Source organism: Oryctolagus cuniculus, chromosome 12 (assembly GCF_964237555.1).
Source record: "Oryctolagus cuniculus chromosome 12, mOryCun1.1, whole genome shotgun sequence".
Lineage (NCBI taxonomy): Eukaryota > Metazoa > Chordata > Mammalia > Lagomorpha > Leporidae > Oryctolagus > Oryctolagus cuniculus.
Genome location: NC_091443.1, coordinates 25,195,464 through 25,222,916, shown reverse-complemented (window position 1 = coordinate 25,222,916; position 27,453 = coordinate 25,195,464). Strand labels below are relative to the sequence as shown.

The 27,453-nt window shown below is 45.4% G+C and overlaps 1 protein-coding gene across 8 annotated transcripts in view; it reads right to left on the bottom strand.

The window, feature by feature from the left end:
• TRIM9 (tripartite motif containing 9) overlaps nt 1-27,453 on the bottom strand; it is a 112,556-nt gene that overhangs the window by 2,674 nt on the left and 82,429 nt on the right. Inside the window, exons 6-12 of one of the 8 annotated variants that reach the window (XM_008269647.4) lie at nt 25,278-25,423; nt 22,284-22,422; nt 9,804-9,992; nt 7,360-7,401; nt 6,905-6,928; nt 5,752-6,055; nt 3,310-3,472 (exon numbers count right to left, since the gene is read on the bottom strand). In XM_008269647.4, coding sequence (XP_008267869.2) covers nt 3,310-3,472; nt 5,752-6,055; nt 6,905-6,928; nt 7,360-7,401; nt 9,804-9,992; nt 22,284-22,422; nt 25,278-25,423 — 1,007 coding nt within the window. Of the gene's footprint in view, nt 1-3,309; nt 3,473-5,751; nt 6,056-6,904; nt 6,929-7,359; nt 7,402-9,803; nt 9,993-22,283; nt 22,423-25,277; nt 25,436-27,453 lie in introns of all 8 variants that reach the window. The other 7 variants (XM_002718240.5, XM_008269649.4, XM_017348290.3 and 4 more) reach the window with 7 other exon arrangements.

Genomic DNA, 27,453 nt, shown 5'->3' with positions numbered 1-27,453 from the left:
AGAGAAAGGTCTTCCTTCCATTGGTTCACCCCGCAAATGGCTGCTACGGCCGATGCGCTGCGCTGATCCGAAGCCAGGAGCCAGGTGCTTCCTCCTGGTCTCTCATGCGGGTGCAGGGCCCAAGTACTTGGGCCATCCTCCACTGCACTCCCAGGCCATAGCAGAGAGCTGGCCTGGAAGAGGAGCAACCGGGACAGAATCCAGCGCCCCGACTGGGACTAGAACCCGGTGTGCCGGCGCTGCAGGCGGAGGATTAGCCTAGTGAGCCGTGGCGCCGGCTGAAACATAGGTTTATTAACACGGGGTACTCCAAAGGTCTGTGGAAAACTGAATTAAGTTTATGTTGGTGCAAAAAATGTGGAACTTCGTACAAAGTGTTTCCATAATGTGCATTTTTATGAACCTTCTGAAGACCCCTTGCATGCATGGATTTCAGATTTCTTGTACCAAAATAAACTTATCTTTTAATTCAATTTTCTATGAATTCTCTGAAGTACTCTTGTACTGTTTGGCCAACTCCTGTTCCATCTCAAGCCTCAGTGAGTAGCTGCGTGGGCAAGGCTGTTAACCATGTCATGCAGTACAGGTGGAAGACATCTTCCCTGAAATGCCTGGGACTAAAAAGCCTTAACAGAATTTGGGAGATTTCTAGATTCTGGAAGACTTGCACCCACTTTACTTGTTGCGCGTCTCTGATCCCAGAGTCTGAAATCCAAAATGCTCCAGGACCTGAAACTTTCTAAGTATCCTCAGGTTTTAGGGAGCAGGGACTTAGCTTATTGGTGAAGAAGCCTACATCCAAACTGGAGAGCCTGAGTTTAAGTTCCAGCTCTGGTTCCCAGTTCCAGCTTCCTACCAGTGAAGACCCTGGGAGGCAACTGGGATGGCACAAGTAACTGAATCCCTGCCACTCACATGGCAGACCTGGGTTTTGTTCTTGGCTCCTGGCATCAGCCCTTGACCTGGCCCCAGCCCATGATGCTGTGGGAATCTGGGGACTGAACTAGCAAACGGGAGCTCTCTCTCTCTCTCAGTCTGTCCATCTGTCTTTCCGTCTCTCAGATAAATAAATAAAACTTTAAAAATCTTCTGGGGGAGGGCACTGGCGCAGTGGTTAAGCCACTGCTTGGGATGCCTGTATCCCATATCAGCACCCCAACTTTACTTCAGATCCGGCACCCTGCTATTGTGCACACTGGGAGGCAGCAGAGGATGGCTCAAGGACGTGGGTCTCTACCACCCATGTGGGAGACCTGGATGGAGTTCCAGCTTCGCCTGGCCCAGCCTAGGCTGTTGCAGGTATTTAGGGAGTAAGCCAGCGGATGGAAGATCTCTTACTTTCTCTCTCCATGGCTCTGCCTTTCAAATAAAAATAAACAAATAAACTTAAAAGAAAAAACCCTTCTGGGATTTGGAGGATTTCAGATGTTGAATTTTCAGACTGGGGATGCTCACCCTGTCTTTCCTTGTCAGTGCCTTTGTCTATAGATACTCAGAACATTCTGGACATCCCTAAGGCGCATCCAGTATGACATTCTTTGGAAAGAAACAGCTAAAAAACTTGGAGAGCTCTGAACGAGGTCTTCCTGCATTTCTCTTCTAGGGAAATTGATGGTTTTATTTCTTACCATGTGAAGGCTGAACTTGGAGAGATTAGATTTCAGCCTCTCGGAAAGAGGCTGAAGACAGAAGGCAGGGCTCAGTGAGTTAGACAATAGTGAGTTTCTAAAAATCACCTGCAGTCACTTGATTCTCATGCCCTGTCCTCAGGCAGCCATTGGTTGGATGAGGTTGATGGCTGCTAATGGGAGGTTCAGCTCAGGAGGGTGAAATCCTCCATCCTGAGTCCTGATGGTGGCTGGCTGGGCTCTGAGCCCTCTCATTCCACTCGCAGCGCACTGGCCTCTCTGCCCTTCCCTGCCTCTGGGAGGCCTCAGGCCCTTTGCACTGGCTGCTCCCTCTGCCCGGAAGGCTCTGCACAGCTCGTTCCCCGCTGCCCAAGCTCGGTTCACCTGTGCCTGCAGGAAGGCCTACCTGTACCGGCCCTCCTGTATCAGACTCCAGGTGCCTTCCACAGCCCAGCACTCTCTCGATTCCTTTGCTCATCCTGGGTCTTCTCTCCACTGTACTCTTCTCTTTCTGACACACTGTATAACTAATGCTATCATTACGCTTACAAGTCTTCACCTGTCTCTTGTAACCACAGTGAGAGCTAATGATTTTTATCCCTCCCCCGCACTGATATGTTAAAGGCACTCTATATGTATTTGTTTGATGAATGAATGAATCAGAGGAACTTGTTTCATATCTACAGTAAATCATAAGTAACTGTCTTAAGGCAGGAACTAGGTTTTCTTTTTATATTTGACAGATAGAGTTAGACAGTGAGAGAGAGAGAGAGAGACAGAGAGAAAGGTCTTCCATCCGCTGGTTCACCCCCAAATGGTTGCAATGGCTGCAGCTATGCCGATCCGAAGCCAGGAGCCAGGTGCTTCCTCCTGGTCTCCCGTGCACTTGGGCCATCCTCTACTGCCTTCCTGGGCCACAGCAGAGAGCTGGACTGGAAGAGGAGCAACCGGGACTAGAACCTGGCGCCCATATGGGATGCTGGCGCCGCAGGCCGAGGATTAACCGAATGAGCCACGGTGCCGGCCCTCAGGAACTGGGTTTTCTACTCTCATGGCACCTGACTAAGCTGGACAAGAGCACAGAGAAGAGGCTCAGATTTTCTGATCTTGAAACTGACAACTTCCAGCTACATCTTCACCTCTTGTTGCGTTTGTTTTCATGCTAGTTGGTTAAAGTCTTCTCACTCTTGGAGGTGAAGCTAAAACTTGGAGGGATGATCATTAGCCACCAGGAAGACTTCCACTTTCCCACGTGCTGTTAACTACACCGTGGTCAAGTATGAGGGTACTGCGCAATGTTCATGGAAAAAACGGGAATTAAAAGATAAGTACAATTTGGTGCCAAAAAATTTGAGATCATGCATAGTTTTTTCATAATGTGCATTTTCCATCAACGTTGTGATGACATGTCTGGATTTCAAAGTTTTGGGCACCAAAATAAATTTGTCTTTGAATTCCACTTTCCCATGTCCTTTGTGAAGTCCCCCGTATAAAGAAGGGGCTCAGGCCGACGTGGAGTCACATCGGTTGTGCACGTCGGGCCCCTCTCCCCTGTCCTCCGAGCCACAGCCTCGGCCTTACGCTCTCAGCTTTTCTCTGGGGTCTGCCCCGGCTGCCCACCAGCAGCCTCGGATGCTGCGGCGGCGGGAGCAGCGTCGGCTTCCGGGGGCGAGGTGCTTACCTGCACGTTCCTGTTGAGGCTGACGGCAGGGAAGAAGAGGCCCTCCACGTTCTCGAACGCAATGGGACCTTGCTGTTCATCGTTGATAAAAAACGTCAACGTTTTTCTGTTTAAGTCGAGGAGGACCCCGACGGTGGCCCCTTTTCCAATCCCTCCCTCGGTTCTGTGGGAAAAGAAAATGAGTAGGTTTCATTCTAGAAGCTCCTCTTTTCTTCTTTTTTAAAATAGTTAATTAAACCAGTGCTTTTCAGCCTGTTTCAAATTACTGCCCCTACCACCCCCCCAGGCTTTTTAAACATTGTTTTCTCCTAATGATCCCGCCGCACAGTGTTTTAATACCACACGCTTGTGTATGTGCTGACTGTGTCTGTGATTCATGTAGATATAAAAAGGTTGCACAGTTTTGTCCTCATCCCACCCATTGTCCCTCCCTCGGGGGAGAGAGCTGCCCCTGACGAGAAGGCATGAGCTGCTCTGCGTCGCTGCGACTGAATTCGTTCACACAGCGCCACTGCCACTGGGCCCAGCAGCAGAAAACACAGGCTTCCAGCTCTCAGCGCTCTCACTGTAGCTATGAAGCGTCGTTAAATATAAAACAACTTAATCTGAACGTCAAAATGAAGAAGCTCTTAGGTTGAACCTACAGCATATGCATAAAAATTGGATTTGGGGTTTTATGCTACCCATGAAATGGAAAATTCATTCCAGAAAGATGCTAATTTTTAGCATGTTGAATTTCAACTAAGAAGTTAGAGGTTGTCCTTAAAGTGACAACACTGCAGAAGGGGATTCTTCCCAGCGAGGGGAGGTAATTACATGACAGGAAATGTAGTGGTGTTAAGGAACCTGCATTTCACTGATCTCACAAAACTCTGTCTTGTGCTTCAGTTGATGGACTCGCAAAATACTATTAAACATGGACGATCAGTTTTGTGTTTGTTCCTTCTCTAACAATACTGAACTTCCTCCTCATCTCAGCAGAGCACAGGAATTTCAGAATTGCCATTCATTTCCTCTTGCGTGCAGAATATTGGCTGTTCACAGCCACTGAAGGACAGGTTTACAAATAGCATCTTGTCATTCCCAGGTTTAACAGTGACAGCACAAGTGACATGCAGTTAGCAAGCAAGCAGACGTGTTCGGCCTTAAGAACGTGTTTCTCTGCTTCGTGTGCTGGTAGTGTTACTTATCCACTCCTTTCCTCCAAAGGAAAGAGGCAAAAAGGGAAAATGTAAGCATGGGGTATTGGTGATGTAAAGGAATCCTGTGTCAGAGAGTTCCCCAAAATGTCAACCACTGAAGACAGCCGCGTCTCTACTCCCTTAGTTGGAAGAGTGCATGGGGCCAGCGCTGGGGTGCAGATTAATCTTCCGCCTCTGGTGCTGGCATCCCATATGAACCCCGGTTTGAGTCCTGGCTGCTCCTCTCCTGATCCAGCTCTCTGCTATGGCCTGGGAAAGCAGTGGAAGATGGCCCAAGTGCTTGGGCCCCTGCACCCAAGTGAGAGACCCAGAGGAAGCTCCTGGCTCCTTCCAGTCGGCACAGCTCTGGGCTGTTGGGGCCATTTGGGGAGTGAACCAGTGGATGGAAGACCTCTCTGTCTCTCCCTCTTTCTGTCTGTAACTCTACCACTCAAATACAAAGCTGGATTCCCCCCACCCCCGACCCCGCCACTGCAGCAACACCAATGAGAACGTATCCTGGGGGATAAACAAAAGACATTCTCTGCTTAGGAAATCTGTGAAAAGAACACAACTTAATGAAAACAGAAGACCAGGGGGAAAATGGAAAGTATGTATTAAATTATAATTTCTATATTTTGGCGCCAGAAGGAAACCTTAAGGAAACTACTGTATTCTCTTAGTCTCAGCAAACTGGATGTCTTCTTTCATACATTGAGAGGATTCTCCGAGTACAAAGCTATCCTGATCGGCATCCCTAAGCCTTGGTTTAAGGAGCAGCTTCTGTTCTGAGTAGAAGTGTTGTTAACTAGCGTAACAAGCATGGTCGCTATGTTTTCAGGTGTCTCCAGTAGGAGACATCTTCACACATCTCATTTCATCTCTAGAACATTTCTGTGTGGGAAAATATTATTATCCCAGTTTGGTGGCTTTGTTAACTGAGGTTCGGAAACATGAGGCGACTTGTCCCCCAAGCACTTTTCTGACGCGCTGCAGGTGTAGGTTTCAGAATCTTGGGTGGTTTACGATGGCTATGCCTGGGTACTCTGAGTTTCAGGCCACAGGTGGGGTTCAGCAATGCAGAAAATAAGCCACCAGTACAGACTCCACTAAGAGCAGTGCATCGCCTGTGCTTCTTAATGAAGCCCAGCCCCTGCTGCACTTCCTTAATGTTGCCCTTGTAAGAAGGCTTTGAACTTGGGCTCGCTCTCCTGACCGGAAGCCAACGTGAAGAAGGCTTGGTTTGGGGGCTGCAGGGTACCTGTTTGTGTGCGAGTTGCTGTGCATGAACCAGCTCCGGTTATTGTCCACATACATTGCCCAGGCTTTGTCGTCCTTTCCTAACATCACATCCTTCGTCACGTCGATGCGAGCCACGCCAAAGGCAGGATCAGGGTGGTTGTCATAGCGGTCTACCGTGAGCTCCCAGTAGTGCACGCCCTTGGAGAAGCCGGTCTTCCCCAGCACCACCCGGTCATCGTAGCTGCTGCAGGTCACCGTCAGGTTGTCATTGGAGAAGATGATGTCTGAGTGCGCCGAGCCAGGGTCAAAAGCGAACCAGGCCACTGGGAAGAACAGAGAGGAACTGGGTTACTAAGGTGCACCCGGCAAGCTGAGCATCAGAACACACTCCTGGGCGGGTGAGGTGCACTGTGTTGCGTTTTCATGCTGCCATGCGGGGGCGGGGACGTGCCTGGGGCCGGAGAGGCCGTGAGTGAGCAGACAGGGGCACGTCCTGGGAGCTGGTACTCTCTGCCCCAGAAGCAGGCAGAGGACACACGACCGATTCAGCAGGGGTTACCTGGCTTAGACTGCACTCCCCACCAGCTGATCCGGGAGTGAAGTGGCATCGGTTTTGGAAGGTGTAAGTTCCTTCGCCTGGTGACCGGCAGAACAGTGCACCAGAGGCATAAAGGGAGAGGGGATGCACTAAGCCTGTGTGACCCCTGAGGCAGGGAGGCTAGGATCTAGAGCCCTGGATGGAGGGGGGATAAAACACACGGAGTGAAGGCAGGAAATATCCCTTCGGCAGAAGTGCTGGAATCTACTCACTTTGACAGTTACCTTGGCTCTAAGGAAAGCTCATGGGCTGTGAGGCTATCTGCAACGTCAACTGATTTTCATGAGCGACTGTGACTTGGGTGCAGGACACTTTGCTTCCTCCATACTGAACATACAGACTGTGTGTTACTCCTAAAACTAACCGCACAATGTTTTGCCAGAGCCGAAGCCTTTGTGGATAGTAGGTGCAGACAGAATGATGTCTTCCTACAAGTTGTTATGCCCCAAATTCTAAAAGCTGCCTACAAATAACACCGTCTGGCGAGACAGAGTTCCTGATTTATTACACCTGTGAGCCACCTCGCATGCACTCCGGTCTTTGCTATTCACAACAGAGTAAGCTGATTCCATACCTGCCAACAGCTTTTTAATGTCAACTGTGGGCGTCCCAAGTGAAAGGCATGGGGGAGAGAAACAGGAAGCAAAAGTGACATCGATAAGAAAGCATGCCTCTTTTGATAGACGACTACCCAAAAAGAGCTCAGTCTACAATACGGCACACACTGCAACAGTCGGTCTGACTCGTATCGTTATCTGCATTAGGGCTCATAAAGAGGGCTTTAGGTTGACTTATAAAAACTGGGGGTGGGGGTAGGGAGTGGGGAGAGGTAAGTTTGGGCTATAACATTAAAAAATACAGGCATCTTTCCCATTTCCTCCAAGAATTTGAGAAACTGATAACGGAGTTAGAATGACAATTAGACAATTTTATTGATGTAAGATAAGCTGCTGCCATTTATTTTGAAAAGGAAATTGTGAGCACACCAATCACACAAGTAGAAGTAACAATTACAATAGGGATACTTGCCTAATTGAGAGTAAGGTGCAGACTGTGTCTCAAAATTGCATCCTATAAAGAGATACTACACATCAAAGCTATGAAACAACCGATGATAGAAATTATCTGTATACACTTAGAAAGCACCAGGTGACTATAGTCACTAAGGCCTGATTCATGAAAAAACATTGCCCTTTTTACGTCAACTTACTTGGCTGGATATTAATGCTTTTCTGCTCTTTAAAAAGTTCATCTTCTTACCATTTAATAAGTCCTCCTCCAATTGATTCTAAACTCTGCAGCTTAAATTTTCATCATCTTCCAAGTTCAATGTTTTCCACTAATTCTTCTGCATTAAGAAAACTGACTGTTTTAAAAATGAGAAAAATTTACCCCATTGAAGTGCGAAAGTTCCTGGATCCCTGATGAAACACTGCTGTGGACCACCATTTCCTGCCTCTCTAACTGTGGCTGAGCTGAATGGGCTTTCTCAGGATTTGGGCCCCCGTTAAATTACAGACACCTTTTCCATTTCTCCTACTACGTCAATCCTCCCCTGAAGGGGCTGAGGGATGGTGGCAGTGGGTGTGGGCTCAGAGATCGTTGGGATCACCTTGTAACTTTTTCCACTGCGCCCTTCCCTAACATTTGGGTCCCCTACCCCAAGAGAAGCTGCCTTGGGATGGAGGAGGATGATCTCATCTTAAAATGCTTAACCATGAATAATGCATAATTTCCAAGCATGTGTTGGGGACTGATCTAGAAAACGTGGTTTTGATGAGCAGCAGAGAAAAAATCATTTCATTTTTTTTTGTTTTAGTAAGGCCCTATGTGCTAATTTCTAAAACAATTGAAGAATAATGCATTGACTTAAAAGAAATTCACAAGTTTTAAAAAGAAACGTACTACAAAAGAGGACTAATGACCAAATTAAAATAAAATTTAAAGATTATGGCTTTAGTTTTTGGTCAGTTAATTTTACCCTGTGATGATTTCACTTTCAAAAAAAAATCATTTTCTTCTGACTCATAATGATTTTTATGTTTAGGGTCTCTCCACTGTGACTTCCATTCCTGCTCATGGGTAGAGCATGACGAGTATGGAGCATTCAGAGTTGTAAAACTGAATCTCACAGCCATCTTTGGAAATAAATTTGTAGAATCTGAATAGGGCTTTAACAATTTTTAAATGAATCATGCCTTGTGCAAGTTTTTTCACAAGTATTCTGAATTTTTTATACTACTTTAAACCCACCATCATACATGTAAGATTCAACAGTACAACTATAACATTGCATTAAATACAACCATCAAAAATCTCCAAACCCACATTTCATGTTATTCTGAAGACAATATACATTACAAAGACCATACAATATTGCAGTACATTAGACACAGTGAAAGGTGTTCCAGAACAAAGCATGTTGGAAGCCAGTAGTGCACAGAAAAACAATAGGAAACGGAAAAGCACAAAGGAAAACATCATTTTCAAGAGAGCTTGAAGTCCCTGCATCCTTTTTGCACTGTCATGCTGTGGCCTTCTTCATTCCAGGATGTGGGATGAGCCAAAAGAATAAAATAAAAAGCAAAAGAAACCTTTGGAAATGTGAAATGTGCATCACGTGTATCCATGATTACAATATAGTCCTGAAGAGATCAAATGAGTCTGCATCCTGGGTATTTTAAGATTCTGCTTGCTAGACGGCATTCACCGCCCCTGCAGTCAGCTAGAAGCCCGGTCTCACCGGCTCGACTGTGGGAGACTTTGCAGGGGCCGGACTTTTTAATTACTCAGATCTTTGGGCACTGGGCATTGGGAGTTAAGGGTTTCTAATGAAGCCAGGACCGGTCCCTCCTCTTTGTTAGGAAAACCATCAGCTGTGAGCTCCTCCCAGGGAGCACAGGCTTTTGCATAAAATGCTTTTACTTTCTGCTCACTGGGTTGCTTGCTTTGTAAGATGAATTCTGCAGCTGGTGTTTTTTTTTTTTTATTTTATTATTATTATTTTGTCAGTAAAGATCTCTTGAGTCTATGTTTAATCAGACCACTCCAGGCTGGATGCACTGATCCAGTCTCCAGCCACAGCTGGTTTCCTGGATACAGAAGGGCTGCAACCCTGCGCAGTACTGCCACGGCCTCCACCCAGCCAGCCCGGTGCCGTGCTAGGCCACTGCGCGTGATGACAGAGCAGGGTATCTACGGTGGGACCAGCTTGTGCAAAAAGAACTGCTTCACTCATCACTTTCCAATGCCATTATACAACGACCACAGCCTCACAGGTGGTCCTCACGCCACACAAACGAGAATGCCACAAAACGCCATAGTCCAAGGGCTCCTCCTCCCGGAAGCAGGCCACAGACACAGAGACTAGCTCATCCCCCTCACCCGCACATGAACAGCGAGAACGAAACAGGTAATTCAGAGGTGCCCCCAAGGCTCAGAGCTGCAGAGAAAGGGCTGAGAGCTCAGCTCACCGGGTGCATTGAGAGACTGTAAAGAGGAATGCAAACTCTGCTGGTGGGGTGAGGATCGGAAACCAAAGTAGGCTCTCCCCGGGAAGCTGGCTTGTAGATTAAGGGTGGAGGAGAAAGGACTCATTCTACGGAGCGGCAATCTTTCCGAAGGCACTGGAAAAGGGAGGGTCTGTTCTTCTGAATCTGTGTCTAAATGCAAGATCAATGCAAACTAGAGATCAGAAATGTGCTTCCTGCCCACGCACGCTTCCCCAAGACCTGCCTGGCCCATGCACTCACACAGTCTCCTCTGTCCCTCGGGGCACCACATGCAGGCACTCAGAAACCCCCTGGGCCTGGGGGCCGGGAGGGACCCAAGGGAGCGTTTTCATTTCCCTCCACTTTTCAGTGGCAGGAAAAGTATTTTTCGGAGGTTTCCTTTTAACGAAGTCAAGTATTTATTTTTTAGAGCCGAATTTAGAAACTCAGGAGCTTAGTTTTATTCGTTGATGACCAATAGGAGATGAACACTTACTGCTTCAGCGACCTTGGAAGTCACTGCCTGGGTACCAACGGCCTCTTAAAGGGCTGTTTAGCAGATGGTGATTTCTGCAAATTGTTTGCTGTTCCCTAGTTCCCCCTTTCTCTCTGTGTTTATATATAATATATATGCACATATATATTATAGATACACACACACACACACATATACACAGAGTGGAAGAGGACTCATGGGAGTGCCTAAGGAAGAGGGGGCTGGACAGGTGGTGAGGAAAAGAGCTTTTCCTTTGCTTTTGAATTATAATCAGATACCACTTGACTATTTTTGGTTCTCTGTGAGCAGTGCTGAGCTGCACTGGTGGCAGAGTCTTTTTTTTTTTTTTTTCCAGGTAATCTGATCTGGCATGAAGGTCATTATATCAGAGTAAGGATTTCTGAATTATTGGATCTGGGCTTCTGAATTAGTTTCTTTAAGTTATTAAAGTCACTCTTTTTGGGCTAGTATTGTGGTATAGCAGATAAAGCCACTGCCTGTGGTATTGGCATCCTATATGGATGCCATTTCATTTCTTGTCCTGGCTGCTGCACTTCCTATCCAGCTCCCTGCTAATGGCCTGGGAAAAGCGGCGAAGGATGGACCAAGTGTTTGGGCCACGCCACCCATGTGGGAGACCTGGATGAAGACCTGGCTCCTGGCTTTGGCCTGGCCAGCCCTGGTCATTGCGACCATTTCGGGAGTGAACCAGTAGATGGATGATCTCTCTCTATAATTCAGATAATACGTCTTTTTGTTTTTTTAAATCACTCTTTTCTGTTTTTGTAAATCAATAGCTGGTTCCATGGGGTCGTATGGTCTGGTTAGAGATGGATCTTTGCCAATTGGAGCCTCTTTATAATTCAGTTCAACAGTAATCATTTAGGAAATACAGATGGTATGAAGGCAATACTCCATGTCCCATCCCAATAAGGAACTTTCTTCTCATGAAAAATAACGTTGTTTGGATGCAGAGGGCATTTCTGGGACTATTTTTCTGGTTTGAGTCTGTTCGTGTCTCTGCTTTGTCACACACGTCTCCTGGCAGAATGCTACACTGCGCGTATTTAACCTAAAATAACTGCAATGTGTGCACAGCATGATCCTATTTAAAGAGCTCAGAAGGGCACTGGCAAGTTTTCATACTGCCAAGAGTCAGCCTCATTTTCAATTCTAAACTCACAATATTAAGTTAGCTTTAGACTTAATCCTTGGAAGAAGATTTTTTATTTTTAAACTATATGCCAGACCTCAGAGAAAAAGAATTAGTATTTGTGAAGTTAAAGCTTTGTGTTCCCAGTTAGAATACATTCAAGTTTTCTCCTACTTAAACTTCATATGATTTGGATAACTTGACATGTATGATCATTTCTTTTGTTTGGATGACAGAAATTTTAAAGAAATACATTATAACCCTCATAGGAAATAATGCCTTTTAGTTTAATGGACAGATCTGAAGTATAACGCAGCACTGTCAGACCAACACAGACTTCTGTTAGGAAATGTGCTTTTCACCACCTGTGAACCATCCGTTCATTATCTTGAAAATATCTGTTGCTTTAAAAATTAAGGGAAGAGACATACACGGTAAGATTCATTTTGGAATACATGGAATCCCCGAGCAATCACCTGAAAACCCGTGGAGAGATAGATGCACATCTCTCCATCATGAGGCATACTCACCGTTGCTAGTCTCAGCATCAGGAAGAACTTAGAGTTGGCGATGGAACCACTTAGTGGGTGGGGCTGAGAGCAGCTATGAGTATTCATGGGATTAAAAACTTGACACTGAAATGGTATTGTCTTCCTATCGTTTATGTGGATCCATTATTTACTGAAGACCCATTTTTCCTTTATTCCTCTCAGTCTTTAACTATGCTCTTTACCCAAGCACAATTAAGACCCATGCTATCAACCATTCCATCTTCATTTTTGAGTTTTCCCCACCTATGGCTTCCCATTTCCCCACCATCTGGACTCTTACCACATTCTCTAAACAGGTCCTGAAAAAAGAAAAAAAACAATCCTACCTTGCCATGAGACCTTTCAAATGAATTAAGAGAGAGAAAGAGAGAGGGAGAGAAAGAGAAAGCAAGAAAAAAAAAAAAAGACTTTCCACTTAATCCCAATCAAAGGAATCAATTCTCCCTCCATCCCCTTCCCCATGGCACACAGGGCAAACATTTGGGCAGCTGCTATAGGTCATCTGTGCCCCTCTGTCTTATGTCAGATGGCCGGAGTCTTGGAGGAAGACACTTATCTCAACAGCATCTGAGAGGCAATCTTCAAGCTTCCCCTCTAAGTCCCCTGGGATGAGGAGCTCATTGCCTCCAGACAGCAACCCTACTTCATGGTTATTGTTTATATGAGGGTACTGCAAGGAGTTCATGGAAAACTGGAATTAAAACATAAGTTTATTTGAGTTCAAAAAAATGTAGCCTTCTTTTCGGCCTCCCTTCTCTTGCCTGCTCCTGTTCTTTGTCTTCATGGGCAGTTCTCTGGCCCTGTCATGGTTAGTTTCTCTCCTCATGGAGTTGCCCACCCTCATGCCTGAATATATTCTCACTCTCTCACTTTAAAGAAGTTCTCTCACTTATATACCTTAAAGAATTGAAATACATGCAGTTGTTTCATAATAGACATTTTCCAAGAGCTTTTTGAAGATCCCTTGTAGTGTTGAATACACCTCTCAGAGCTCTACTCGCCAGCTGTAGTACTGCTATCTGCAGCTGCATGGAACACATCATTAATATTTGAGGCCAGTCACCAGTCCTCTTTAAAAGTATCCTGGGTGAGGGGGGCCGCTAAAGTCCATTTCAACCATTTCTCTACGTATGATTTTCGATCTCTCACTCTCCTGATCATTCCCCTCTACATATGTTCAAAGGCATAAACCAAACACAATATGAAAATACTGAGCAGAGTATCACCATGTTCTTGTTTATCCAAATGATACTTATCTCACTTTGAACTTATGTGAACTGTCCTAGTGTGTTTCTATGTTATACACATGGGGTACAAGTAGGATGTGTACCCTACTTCTTTACTTCCCTTACAAAACACAAACTACTGAGTTATGGGAGAGGCTTCTCAGGCTATAATATTGTGTTAGTCAGCACAATGATGAGTAAGGCTTTCACGAAGGTATGTTTCAGATTAGGGTTAACATCCAAGACGATCATTACTAACTTTTAACATAGAGATCACTACAGAAAGATCAGTAGCTCCTAATGAGATTTTTTTTTCATATCTGATCATGTGTCATTATATGCGGTGATTCTATCTGGATGAAGAACTGCACTGAGTGAAAGCAACCTGTCACTGGCTAACTGTGGTGGCTCCACCCGTTAACTATGGGGACTGTGTTCATAATGAGAACGGACCAAGACAAGCCTTCCATCAGCTCTTGTCCATGACCATCATTTCCTCTATTTCCTGGACTTCCTTCTCTTCCCATGTAGGACTGGCTGGATTCTGGGGTAAAGGCCTACATTAGGGTAGAAGCCTCTGCTTGAAAGAGGACATCAGGAATTACCAAGCAAAGATCAGTGGGAGGACAAACATGTATTAATTACTACTTTTGGGTTCAAGAAGAACAAAGAATATTTGAGTGGTGCACTCCTGTTTGGCTCACGGCATATTTCCTTTATTTGTTCCTTAGTGACTATTGTTGAACACCTAGAATGTGCCATTGTATTAAAATTGAGCAGTTGGGAAGCATGAAATTGGAAGGAGAGCTGACAGTAAGAAAAATAGTAATTTAGAGAAAATCTGTGTCATATATGAGTATTATTGATTGTGTTTTTTTTTACTCCTGGAGGTGGCATTTCTTGACCAACTCCAACATGTACAGAACACTAAAGGTTTATATGATGTTGTAGAAATTTTGAAAATGTAAAGTACAGTTGTTGAGTTGCTATTTTTGGAATTCAAAGAGGAAAGGCAAACAGTGCCCTTAAGACAATCCAGCCTCCTTTACGTCCTGTCAGAAGTCTTGATTGTCCACCTGTCTGGCAGTGAACAGTTCCACAAATTAGCCAGCCCTTGAGTTCTGGTCCAAAGAGATGGCTGTATTTTAGATCAGGGTAAAGCAAATATGTGACTAAGAACTGCACATGCCATGTTACAGATGAGTTTCAGTTCTATTACAAACCAGCTATAATTTGCTTTTGTTGGGAAGATATTAAGAGAGACAAAGAAATGAATGAAGAAGGAGGCTGAGCTTTCTTGAATGATCTAATAAGCAGCCAAAGTCATAATCATGTCCAACTGGTACATAATTTATAACAAAAGGTGGTATTTTAAGCTTTCTTAAGTGTGGCATTAATTGCAGTTGCCGAGTGGGAAACAAATCTGTTTTGAAAACCTCCTTTTAAAAGAAGGAGACAGTTCTTGCCATCCATAAGATGACTGCATGCTTCCTCACCAAATTCCCCATTCCAAATTAGAATACCATGGCATTATTTTAAGGAATGATCATCAGAAGAACCAAAAAAAAACCCCCTGCATTTTAATTAAATACAGAAGAGTCCAAAGGACTGAACTGCTCCTGGGAATGTCAACCGCCAAGCACTAGATTTCTGGATCCAATTCAGTCCTATGGAAAAATCCAGTAAATTCCCTGGAATATCAGTCAAAATTAAAAGCAACAAAATATCTCTCTCTACTAGATGCTGACACTCATCATTATATCCTTGTCCTTGGATTTTATAAACTAACCAGATTTGGTCAAGATATATGATTTACCTATCTGAGGATTTTGTTCTATAAATTCATATTCTTCTAACTAAATTTATTTTTGGAGAAACCTGGATGCTCTGAGACAGGGAAAGCAAAGTAGAGGCCTCGAAAAAAAACATCTTCAGTGGTCCATATGCTTTTTCTTACATGTTCCTTTATCAGCTCTTTAGTGTGGGTGTTGAATATCCAGTATCATAGATAGGACCTAAGATACACTAGATCCTTGAAGGAGGTAAGAGGTAGCGAACGCCTTTTTGTGGCATTTCTGAAATAGCTGACAGCTTCCAACAGTAATTTTGAAGAGAGAAGCCACAACGGTACTAATGGCAAATAACTTAAGGAGGTCATCTGCTCTAATTTCCTGGAGAGACAAGACAACTAAAGTTTAGGGAGTGGAAAGGACACATCAAACTCACACTGCCAGCTGTGGTGGGATGGGGTAGAGACCCTGGGGGATCAGTTCCCGGTGGACAGTGGTTTGGGGGTGACAAAACTATTGTTGCTCCTTTGTGATCTGGAAATGTACAAGAAATAGAGTTGATACACAGGCCGTGGAGTTTATTCTAGTGGCCTCAGGGGTGTTCAAGATTTGTATAGATGGCCTGATACCATCTGCAAATCCTGAATTACACTGGGATGATGAATCTTTTCTTCCCTGAATAGAGAATTCAGTCTTCTGTGGTAACACATCATCATTCCCCTGTAGAATTTCAGCCATGTGGAGGCAGGTGGGCTGGGTGTTCCCTGCTGTGTTTTGGACAGATCCTTATCTCACATAAGGTTCCACCTTCCCTTCTGTGGGCATCTCAGAACCTCAGAGATTAAAGTGCAGCGCTTATATTGGGCCAAAATCATCATAAACTGTCTTCAGAGATTCTGAGTAGGTGCATCAGAGGCTAGTTGGCATTCACAGAGGGAAGCATAAGTCTGTGTACTGCTTGCATCATTAAATACTTTCTGGATCATTTCCTTTGAAGTGTGGGAGAAGGAGCTATCATACTGGAAGGGGCAATGAGATGCTGGCAGTCTAACTGGGGGAAAGGAGAGACATTTTAATCTTTATAAATAGCACCATCAAGGTCCACTTTTCAGAAAGCAAGTTCCAAGACATGATGTCAAGAACACCAATCCATTGACTGTCGTCAGATGAAACATTCCTGAGAACTGTTGGGTGGGTGGCTATTGTGAACGTTCAGCTAAGCCTGTGGGAGCGCGCCCTAGTCTTCAATGCCCTGGGCATATATACACTCACAGGGCTGGAGTGTGCAGGCATCTCTGAAGCCTGATTCTAGATCACTGATTGTCTTCTTCCCACTTTTCCTCCCCACTGAGAATTGGAGAGCTGGAAAGCTTCTGTGAGACCAGAGCTCTTTGGTTTCAACATGAGCAGGGCTCTGAGCCCCAGATCTCATTCTGCTAGTAGTGTTCAAGGGCCTTAGAGATGTGGCTCTGACATTATCTTTCCTGTCTGGGCAGTGACTCTCAACTGCCAGCCCACAGCATCCACTGGTACTAATTATGGAGGAGCCCTGTGCCAGGGAGCCAGCCGCTCAGCAGGGCTTTGGGGGGAGCAGGCCTTAGCACAGAGACATGTAAATGGGCAAAGGACCTCAGGAAAAGCTGGGATCTTAGGCTGGAAATGACAATCACTTGACCTCCCCCTGAGAGCAGGAATGTTGTGACACTTCACTAGCAATTAGGTTGTAGTTCTGGCCAGGGTTTCTGGATGAGCACAAGAGGCAGCTGCACAGTGTGGCTGCATCTGACAGTATGCTTTCAAGCACCTAGCAGACAGACTTGCGATAGCATTCCTTCTCTTTCTTCATTTTGGCTAAGTGCAAATAGCAATTTCCTAGCATAAGCAGCAGAGTGCACTGTGATGGGTGTTGCATGTTGAAAAGTCCTGGATGTTATGTGTTACTTAACGCTCGGAAGCTCAGACTGCCCACAGCAATAATAACTCCCTCAGAGGGTGTGGCAGACAGGATAATGACCCAGCCAAAAATGTCCACATCCTAATCCCTAGAACCTGTGGATACATCACCTCCCAGGCAAAGGAGACTTTGGAAGTGTGATTAGATTATGGACCTGGAGATGGGGGCATGCTCCTGGGATATCCAGTTGAGTCCAGGGTAGTCACAAGCATCCTTGTAGAAGAAAGGCAGGAGGGTCAGAGTCAGAAAGCCATCGGAAGACATTGTAAGACAGAGAGAGGGGCCATGAGCCAAAGAATGCAAGTGCCTGTTAGACGCTGGAAAAGCCAAGAAAAGAAATTTCCACCTAGCGGCTGCTGAAGGAACCCCAGGCCAGTGCAACCATTGAGGACTCTGACTGCGCTGGTGGTCATTTGTCCCAGCAGCAGTAGGACAATGATGCATCGGGTAAATCTGAAATGCTGCAGTACTAGAGCAGGGGAGAGGGTCACACAGGGCAGCGCCTGCTGTGTGTACTCTGTATTCTTTAAACTGTCAGGGTGGGCAGAAAAACATCCCACCCTCTTTTTCTGTAGGCACTTAAGATGAACCATGGAATGGAGGGTTTTCATATGATGTCACCACTGGGTTTCAGCATCCTTAAACTATTTGTTGGCTGTTATGTTACTGTCAGTTTTCATGGACCCTTTTGGTGGACAATGAAGAAAGTTCTTACTTGTGTGCCATAAAAATGAGGAAGGTTTACTACAATACTTTGTTTGGGCTGATTTCATATTGGGGTTCCATAATGTCTTCTGAGATTCGCCTGATCCTCCCACAGCAAGAGTTCCAGGGCATGTGCTGAATTAAATGTTTTGGGTGGCAATCATTCCCCAATGGATTATATACGTTCTGACTGCCTTCCTCTGAATAAGTGCCATAGAATGCTCTCTTTTGGTTTTGTGGGGTCTTTTCTCATTGCTTCCAGTTACCTCCCTTGGTTAATGCTACCAACAGCCTCGGCTCACGTCTCTCACAACCTCTCTTCCTTCTCCTCCGGGGAAGCTATCTATCAGTTATGCTCCGTGCAACTGCGCATAACCGAGTGAGACCCAGGGTGCTGCTCTGAGGCTGGGACAGGGCTTCCGTGCCTGTGCTTGGTGTCTTATACTTTTATTTTTGTGCCAACCCAGAGGCCACTGTTCTTACTTCCAGGTTGCAAGGTGGCAATCTAGACTGCAGGGTGGGACCATAGTTTTTAGGGAATCTGAGGAAGGCACAGTGAAGCTTAGGAAAGAAGAGGAGCAAAGCCCCCTAAATTCTTGCATCCTGTGCTTCTTGCATCCTGTGATCCCAGGGCCCAAGCCAGTACCTGATGTAACAGAGGTGCTCAGCTAACGCATTTGAGTCACTAAAATTTCTTTTCACCATCAGCTTACGGCAGGATGTTGAAGTTTCTGCCTTGCATTCAGCTTTTGGCTTTCAGACAGTTATTCCCCCTGTTTTCTTTGGGAACTATCCCCCCTCCACCCAGGTCAAGTTCATTTCCCCTGCAGTATGTTGTAACTTGTTTCATGCAACTATCAGACGTAAAAAAAAATCAGAATAGTACTTCTATGAAAAAGTAAATTAAAACAACTCTATTAGCAACATTTTTCTTTTTAGAAGAGCCTACTTGATAGTTGAAATTAAACTAAATGATAGAGTTAAGGTGATGCGATAAAATGGAATGGCTCATTCATTCCTGGGGTAAAAATCTACCTGGAAACCAATCTGGAACACTGATCAAGGGTCTTAAAAACATTCGTCTGCTTTAGCTCAGCAAGAATCTGCCCAAGGGAAATAACCCTTTTACACACATAGCTGTGCTAAAGAGTAGAGACTGCAAGTCTCCAAGCCCTACTCCCCCCGGAGGCCTGGTGAGTGGAGGCTGCACCTCTGCTGTGCACATTGTCTGCAGCCATTGTCCCAGCCCTGTGAGGGTCCAAGGGGTACAGGCCCTCAGTGAGGTGAGACCCAGGAATATTACCTTTTTTATATTGCCTGTTCTCTCCAGATTTTTTTTTTAAAGAGGCACAATCTGCTTAAGGGGGAACTAGGGAAATATAAACAGAAAATTTCATCTCCTGTTGTCAGCCTTGCTGATTTTTTTTTTTTTTTGGTAGGAGTGTAGTCTGTCACACAGAATGAGCCTCAGAACTCTATGTATTGAGAGGCCTTCTTACAGGATGTTTGCAACAGATACTATTCTGCAGATGGTTTCAAAGACTGAGCACAGCCATGAATGGCCATTCAATGAATTATTTTAAAGATACATACAGCTATGACTCTGTGAGTCTCTTTTAAGTCTTTAAAATTCTTAACTACCTTCAGTGATATTTATCTCTAAGTCAGGGTAATTTTGCAACAGGCCTGTGTGCGTGACGCCCACAGATACAGCTGCAGGAACTTCATGCTCAAGGAACTAACCAGCTTGAACTCACATAATAACACATTTTCCTTTTCTCTTCTAATGACACAGCCTTTCTCATTTCCGTTAGATTACATTGCTTTTCATTATTTTCTTGATCAAGTCTACAAAAAAATTGTATATTCCTGGGGATCCTCTTCCCTTTTTCACAGTGCTCATTGCTATTTGTAAGTAGGGAACTGTTGGCTCCAGGTCTGTCTATCTTCTCAGCTGTGAGCTCCGTGACAGCAGGGCTGTGTCTCTTCTCTGTACTCACAGGACAGTATAGAGTAGGTACTTATCCAGCCCTGTCCAATAGACAGAGAGAGAGAGAGAGACAGAGAGATATATCTGTTTTTGAAAAAAAAAAAATCAGAGTTCATACTGTAGATATGTGATGTCGCTCACATAATGGCAATCTTAGGTTGGCAGGAGGTTTTGAGACCATTCCAAAAGAATGTACATGATGAGTGATTTAAACTCAGACAACATGCTTATAATAACAAGTTAGACTTGCCATTGCATGCGAAATTGTACTCTTCTGTGATACATTTTGTCTTGCGCTTTAGAAAGCAGTTAACTCACTAAGAAGAACATGAAAGATTCCATTATAGTAGAAAGCCAGAATGAGCCACCCCACCAACCCCCGAGACCAGCAAAGAACAAGCATCTCTAGAGCAAACCTTTCCAAGAACTGTAGGAAACAAGATTAATAAAATAGAAGCACAGTGAATATATAAAGATTCTGTGAATAGCTTTTTTCTCACTGAGTTCTACAAAACAAAAAGGGATATAATTATTTAATTTTATAGGTTTTTTTCTATCATTACAGAGTAATAAAATCTTTTCAAAAATAAATTATTAGCTATATATTTTTTCTTGCTTTCTAAATCTTGTCTCACTGTTTGGATGAGTTAGAGTGAGGGAGAAACAAATAGAACAAACCAAGGTTATGGAGAAAGTATGTATGTGAACTTTATTTCATCATGAGAAAATCATTTCTGTGCAGTAACAGAGAATACTGATATCTACATGATGATAGAGTTTTCTTTGTATTGAATACATACCTTATATTTGTACACAATATATAAAATTCATGGAAGAAATTAATTTCTACAGTACAGTTTCTTTGTTGGAAGAGAACTTGTTCCATTAGTTTCATTTAGAAAATGACCCCCAATTCTGTGACTGTGGTACCAAGGATCGCAGTTCCAATCCTGCAATTTATTAAATTAAACACCATAATCTTATGAACATGAAAAGAAACCGAGAGACTACATCCTAAGCACTCAGGCTGCTATGCTACTAAGTGATCTTAGCTAATAGCACGATTCTCACGATGTATTATGGATGGAAATTGTCTTCCTGTGGGTCTGATGACACAATATTAGCAACATGGCTGCAGATTCCTCTCTGCTCTGCGGGCATGCACTTCACTCCTCAATCAAACCTGTACACACACAGGAAACGAGGCCATCGCCATCAAGTACCTTCCGCACGGCACCTAGGAAAACCTCACAGAGGGCTTTAGCATTTAGCACGGCGTTTTGGGGAAAGAGACAACAGCTCTCAAAAGATAGGTCACCCCAGAGAACAGGTGCCCAAATGATTATCCAGGGGAAGTCTGGCTACCGTGCTACCATGATCCAAATGGGTGGGCATTTTCTCTTTAGCAAATGCTTGACTTGGAATAGCATCACTCATAGAGCAACAACCGCTCCCCAAAGCATCGTCTTCACGGCCAGGGGTATTTTGCCCCTGCCATGGTATTTGAAATTGTGCTTGTTTTTAACCATGTGAACCATTTTTAGGGGTGACTGGCATATGCTGAGGTTTGTGGGAAGCATAAAAAGACACCATCCCAGTTCTTTTAGCTAACATCTTGAACTTGAACAAAATCACCATAATTAGTTCTGCAGAAGGAAGTTATACAGAATGCCAGTGGGGGTGTGATTTCTATGATTAAAATGACACCCTCAAGGTCTCAAAATGCTTTGGCACCAGCATAAACGTCTCTTCACGGGTTTAATTTCCTCGGTGCCATTGCTCTTAAAGTGAAAATGTTAAAAGCCTCAGAGGTTATACTTGGCCATCAAATTCAGCATCTCATCTGTGATGGGATCACTTATCTCTGAAGGCCAAAGCTTGTACAGTGTAGCCAAGGAGCAGAAGTTCTCGGAGATTAACCTTGCACAGTGGCCCTAGGCAGCCTCACTGAGACTAGAGGGACTGGCATAGGTGAAAATGGCGAGGTAATGAGTTGCTGGTTTCTTCCTGTTGGTGCCAATGGCCTCGGCTTTGGGGAGGAAATGGATGCAGTCCGAGCTGGTTGGGCCAAGAGTGGCTGACGGGACCTCTCGGATCAGCTCCAGCACCCTTCACCCATTTGCAACACATTCAGTCACACAAATCCACAGCTGCCAGGATCCTAGGTCCCACCCCCCTCAGGAACAAGCTCTTGCTACAGAGCCATTTAGAATCGTCTGGGCAGAACTGGCAAGCGATGTGTATCGGTGGAGAATGGGAGCCTGCTCTAGGGCCTAGATACATTCGTCTGAGACACCAGGACACATTCAGGCCTTCACTGTTCAGCTTCTTCAACTGCAGCTTATTTAGAATGTTACCCAAGGAAGCCGCCGGCCCGAGCCATTGCAACTGCCGATGTGGAAGCTTTGGTTGGGTCACATCCACATCCCACGGGCTCTCTAAAGGCAGGAGAGGAACAGCAGCTCTGTGCCAGAGTGCAGAGCAAGTCATGGAAACACTTGAGGAATGCGGGCACTGCTGGGGTTACCTCCGGGCTTGCCAGCCATTCTAGATGCCACGCAGTTCTCGCTCTGAGGGGCACTGCTGAAGGGCCTTACCCTCGGACGTCTGCAGGACCAGGGTCTTGCTGTACGGGCTGACTCCTGTTTTGTTGAAGGCCTTGACTCGAGCGTTGTATGTGCTGTTGAAGTGAAGGCCATCCACGGTGCACATTGTCTCCTTTCCCACATACACTTCCTGAGGGCCAAGAAAGGAACAGAACCCGCTTAAAATAAACTCTGATGAGAGCCAGGGTCAGGGTCAACAGCTCTGGCATTAGCCTGATCAGGGTTGAGTCCTGTGAGACACTGGGCTATTTGATTTTCCTTTCCTGTTATGCAAAATGGGGGCACCTTCCGAGTTTGGTATGAGCATTATTTAAACTTAAATGCATACAGCCTGGTACTTGGTATTTAGCATGGTCCTTGCAGCTTTAATGAACGGAAGTTATTAGCAGACGGGGCTTAAAAAATTAAAATTAGGTACTTATAGTTAGGACTAGGCTTATGAATAGTAACTTGGTATTTGAAAAGGATATTACACCTACGGGTGCTCTTTATCCATTGTTATGGTTTTTAAAAAACATGTTCAAAAACATGAAAACACGAGGGTGGTCTCTGTGTGTTTTGGCAGCTCCGCAGATAACTCTGGGCACTGCCACAAAGGTTACACTCAGAGCCACAGGGTGCAGGTTTCCATCACAGTGCAGAGGGAAGGGGGAGAAAACAGGGAAGGGAGGGAGAATGACATTTCAACGGCTTAAAATAAATCTGAGCAGAATGCATCTTCAGCATAGGTTAGGCATTTGCTTCCCTCTTTAGCTGTACACTTTGCAAAATTTATGCTGATGTAATGACTGGAAGTGATTTGCATTCAAAGCACAGCCTTAAAGGGACAACTGTCTGGTGGGGTACTAATAAAACTGGAGGCCTGGGTCGCCCAGCCGTTCCTTCCTAATTTCCGACGTAACACAGGTTTGAATATCGCGCCCTCTCACTCAGAGCTTCTCAAAATTTAGGTGCGTATGAATCACCTGAGGATCAACATTTGCTTTCCAATCCTGTAGGTTTCTGGGGTGGAGTTTGAGATTTTACATTTTTAACAAGTTCCGGGTAGGGGAAGACTATTCTTTGAATGGTCCAGCAAGGAACAACCTGAAGGCTCAGGCTAGGAGCATAGAGGGGTGGTTGCACTTTTTCATGGTAGCCTGTGGACTAAGAGGAAGGGATCCAGATGACTGGGAAGAATCGATGGGATGCAGGGACTTCTTTAGTGTTAATTGGTGCTCCGGGAGGAAGAAGTAGGCAGATGGTGCTAAGACTCTGAGTCTGATATCTAAATAAGGACAACCAGGATGTAGAAAAGGCAGGATTAGGTTTTAAAAGAAAATTATGGGTTTATTTTAAGGCATGTAGGGTTGAAGGCAGTTTCAGGACATTTCTAGGTCAGACTCTTAGAGGAGAAATATGATTGAGAGAGCTGGACTAGAGAGTGGGCAGTGCAAAGGGGGCGAGAAGTGGGAGGGGAAGGGATGGGAACCACGCCCCAGCTGACGCCTAGGACACGCACGTAGGTAGCGGTTGGGAAGAAAACGCTGGGACAAAATAAGGGAATTTATTTATTTAGTGACTTAGGAAAGCCAGGAGAATGAGTTTTCTAGCCTAAAATAATAATAATAATAATAATAATAATAATAATGGAAAAAGAAAGGCCCTGAAATGAAATGAGCTGAAAAGGCAAAGTCAGGGATGAGAAACAGACGGACAGGAGTTTACACACATACACACACACACACACACAGCACAAGAGACACCAGTTGAAATGGAACCTGAGATCTGTGTCTTGCAGAGGGAGGACCTTGATTTCGTCAGCCAGTAAATCAACACCTATGTCAATAAGGCCTCCCCATCCAGAAAGGGAGCCTATGTCCTGGAGGAGAGCTGCAAACTTGGCCCCAGTCCTCAGGCACTTACAGCTACTGGAAGACCAAAGCCACGGTCAGGAAAAGGAGCCGACAGGCTTTTCTCTGGAGGACTAGTGGTGGGGGTGGCCACTGACGGCCGGAAGAAAGCCTGGTCCTCATGGGCTGGGGTCTGCTCTTGGACAGGGGCCCCATCTTCTGCAGTGCAGGGAGTGGCCTCACTACAAAGAAAAGCCACTCCTCTGCCTGGAAGTCTCAGGCATCAGAGTGTGCAGGGGAGAAAACTCAGGCAAGGGCCAGCGCTGCGGCTCCATAGGCTAATCCTCCACCTGCGGCGCCGGCACACCGGGTTCTAGTCCCGGTCGGGGCGCCAGATTCTGTCCCGGTTGCCCCTCTTCCAGGCCAGCTCTCTGCTGTGGCCAGGGAGTGCAGTGGAGGATGGCCCAAGAACTTGGGCCCTGCACCTCATGGGAGACCAGGAGAAGTACCTGGCTCCTGCCATGGGATCAGCGCGGTGCGCCAGCTGCAGCGCGCCGGCTGCCGTCGGTGGCCATTGGAGGGTAAACCAACGGCAAAGGAAGACCTTTCTCTCTGTCTCTCTCACTGTCCACTCTGCCTGTCAAAAAAAAAAAAAAAAAAAAAAAAAAAAAAAAAACTCAGGCAAGAGTGGGGTGGTGCAGATAGAAAGCAAGGTGGGAGGAGAGGGTGGGTGAGAAGGAGGTAGTGTGGATGAGAGAACAGCAGACACACAGGGACAGGCAGTCATGCACACAGATCATAAACTGGTAAGCATACCCATATGATTGCTACCAGGCCCCCCCCCCCCCCAAAAGGTAAGAGCAGGCCAGTCACCCAGCAAAGTGCAGGGACCAGTCTAGCCCAGAGCAAAGTGCAGGGACCAGTCTAGCCCAGAGCAAAGTGCAGGGACCAGTCTAGCCCAGAGTCTGCAGTGCTGCTCCTACTGCTGTTAAGAAGAGTAGGACACTTCAGACACCTCTGATGGCACAAGAGAAAGCAGGCCCTCAGCTGAAGGGCAGGCAGGGTCCACCAGGATACCCATCCCAAGGATAGTGGGGAAGCCAGGCTCCAGGGCACATCCTCTGGCTTGACAAAGAGCAGGTTCTTGACTCACCCGGAACTGACCACCACTGCCGTCATCCAGTTCCAGAATGTATCCTTCTGCGGGCACCGTGGACAGGGGCGGCTGTTTCCAGGACAGTGTAGCACTGTTGTTGTGGGTGCAACATTCCTCCAGCTGTAGGATGGGGGTTGCTGGGACTGGAGAGGAAGCTAAACAGAAATTAGTGTAACCCTGGCTTCTGCTGTTTTCAAATAGGTCAGCGTGCTGGAATGACAAACATCCCCCTGGTGAGTGTGTAGTTAGAAGCAGCCAGTCGGGGTGCATGGGAGAGTTGAATGGGATCCTTCCAAGAGTCTCCGTAAGTGGGACTGGTTCCTCAACTTCCCGCCTTAGTTGTGGCACGTGGAAAGGAGAGAAGCTACCCCAGTGGCAATGTTTGCATGGGGGCTGGATTTCCCATACATTCCACTAAAGCCGATTCAACTGAAAACATGGATGAAGCCATGTTAATAATTTTATCATGAATTTTGGGATGGAAATCTCAAGTTTATAAACTGGGACTTACTTTCTAGGAAACAGCTCTTTTTTTTTTTTTTTTTAAACAATTGATTCTACTGCAGATTTTGTGATAAGTGACATACACCATGATCTCTCAGTTTCAAAAGTTCTGAGGAACCTGCCATCAGTCTCTCAAGGTGGCTGTACCTTGAACTAGTGCTAGTTCAAGTGCACTCTTTCTTCAGGTATCGAACACCCAACTGTGAGTGTGGGAGCAGACTGAGGTGCAACAGGAGACTAACTTATCCTCATGGCCGTGTGACAATCTATCATGGCACTGCTGGACTCAGTAGCCCTTCTGCATATGCTATGCTAAGAGCCTTTTCTATTATTAGAACTGCAGAGCAGTGGGTCCACAGACTCACAGGTGTAGAAATATTATTCAACAAGGGGCACTGCAAGTTAATCCTCCACTTGTGATGCCAGCATCCCATGGGGGCACCGTTTCAAGTCCCAGCTGCTCTGCTTCCAGTCCAGATCCCTGCTGATGTGCCTGGGAGAGCAACAGATGGCCCAAGTGCTTGGGTCCCTGCACCCATGTGGGAGACCCAGTTGAAGTTCCTGGCCCAGCCCTAGTCACTGTGGCCATCTGGGGAGTAAACCAGTGGATGGAAGATCTCTCTGTCTCTCCTTCTCTCTCTGTAACTCTGCCTTTCTTTCTTTTTTAAAAATTCATTTATTTATTTGAAAGGCAGAGTTACAGAAAGGCAGAGGCAGAGAGAGAGAGAGAGTGAGAGAGAGAGAGAGAGGTCTTCTATCTGCTGGTTAATTCCCCAAATGGGCCATCAGAAGCCAGGAGCCATGAGCTTCCTCCAGGTCTCTCATGCAGATGCAGGGGTCCAAGGACTTGGGCCATCTTCCACTGCTTGCCCAGGCCATAGCAGGAAGTTGTATAAGAAGTAGAGCAGCCGGGACTTGAACCAGTGCCCATATGGGATGCTAGCACTGCAGGCGGTGGCTTCACCCACTATGCCACAGTGCCGGCCCCAACTCTGCCTTTCAAACAAATAAGTATTTTTTTTTTAAACAAGAAATGTTATTCAACAAATAATTCCAGTTACCAACATATGAACTCAATGTGTGTTGCTGGGAACATCATTTTTACCAAATGCTCATTTTTTTCTAATATCAAAACATTTATTTATTATTATTTTTTAGCAGTTTAATAACAGAACAGCTTTATCAAAAGAACACTTTAATAAAAATAATCCCACATCCAGGGACATTTTCATGAACAAATGTTAATTGTGGGACACCTGGCATGCTGTTCTAAAATTGGACTCTCTGTGTCATGCATGCATTGAATTAAATCTACTCCTTCTCAGTTACCCCAACCAAGAAGATGTTTAATTAAACAGCAGTTTAGGAAGCAGGTTCTATGGTAGAAACTTGGGGAAACAAAAGCAGTGACTGTAACATAAGAGATGTGAAGGTGGAGCAGGCTAATTATCTTATACTTAAGAAAAAAACTGATATACTACAATACCATTTTGTCTGAACTATGGAATCACACATAATTAAATCAAAATCAGTGACTCCCAGCAGACTCATAGAATGGCAATCACTTTAAATAGCACTTTGACCTCAGAATCAGCCCTTAAGGCATTCTGGGCTGAAAGCCCAGAGAGCATTTCAGACATGAAAAGCCAAGACACTGTGGCAAAAAAAT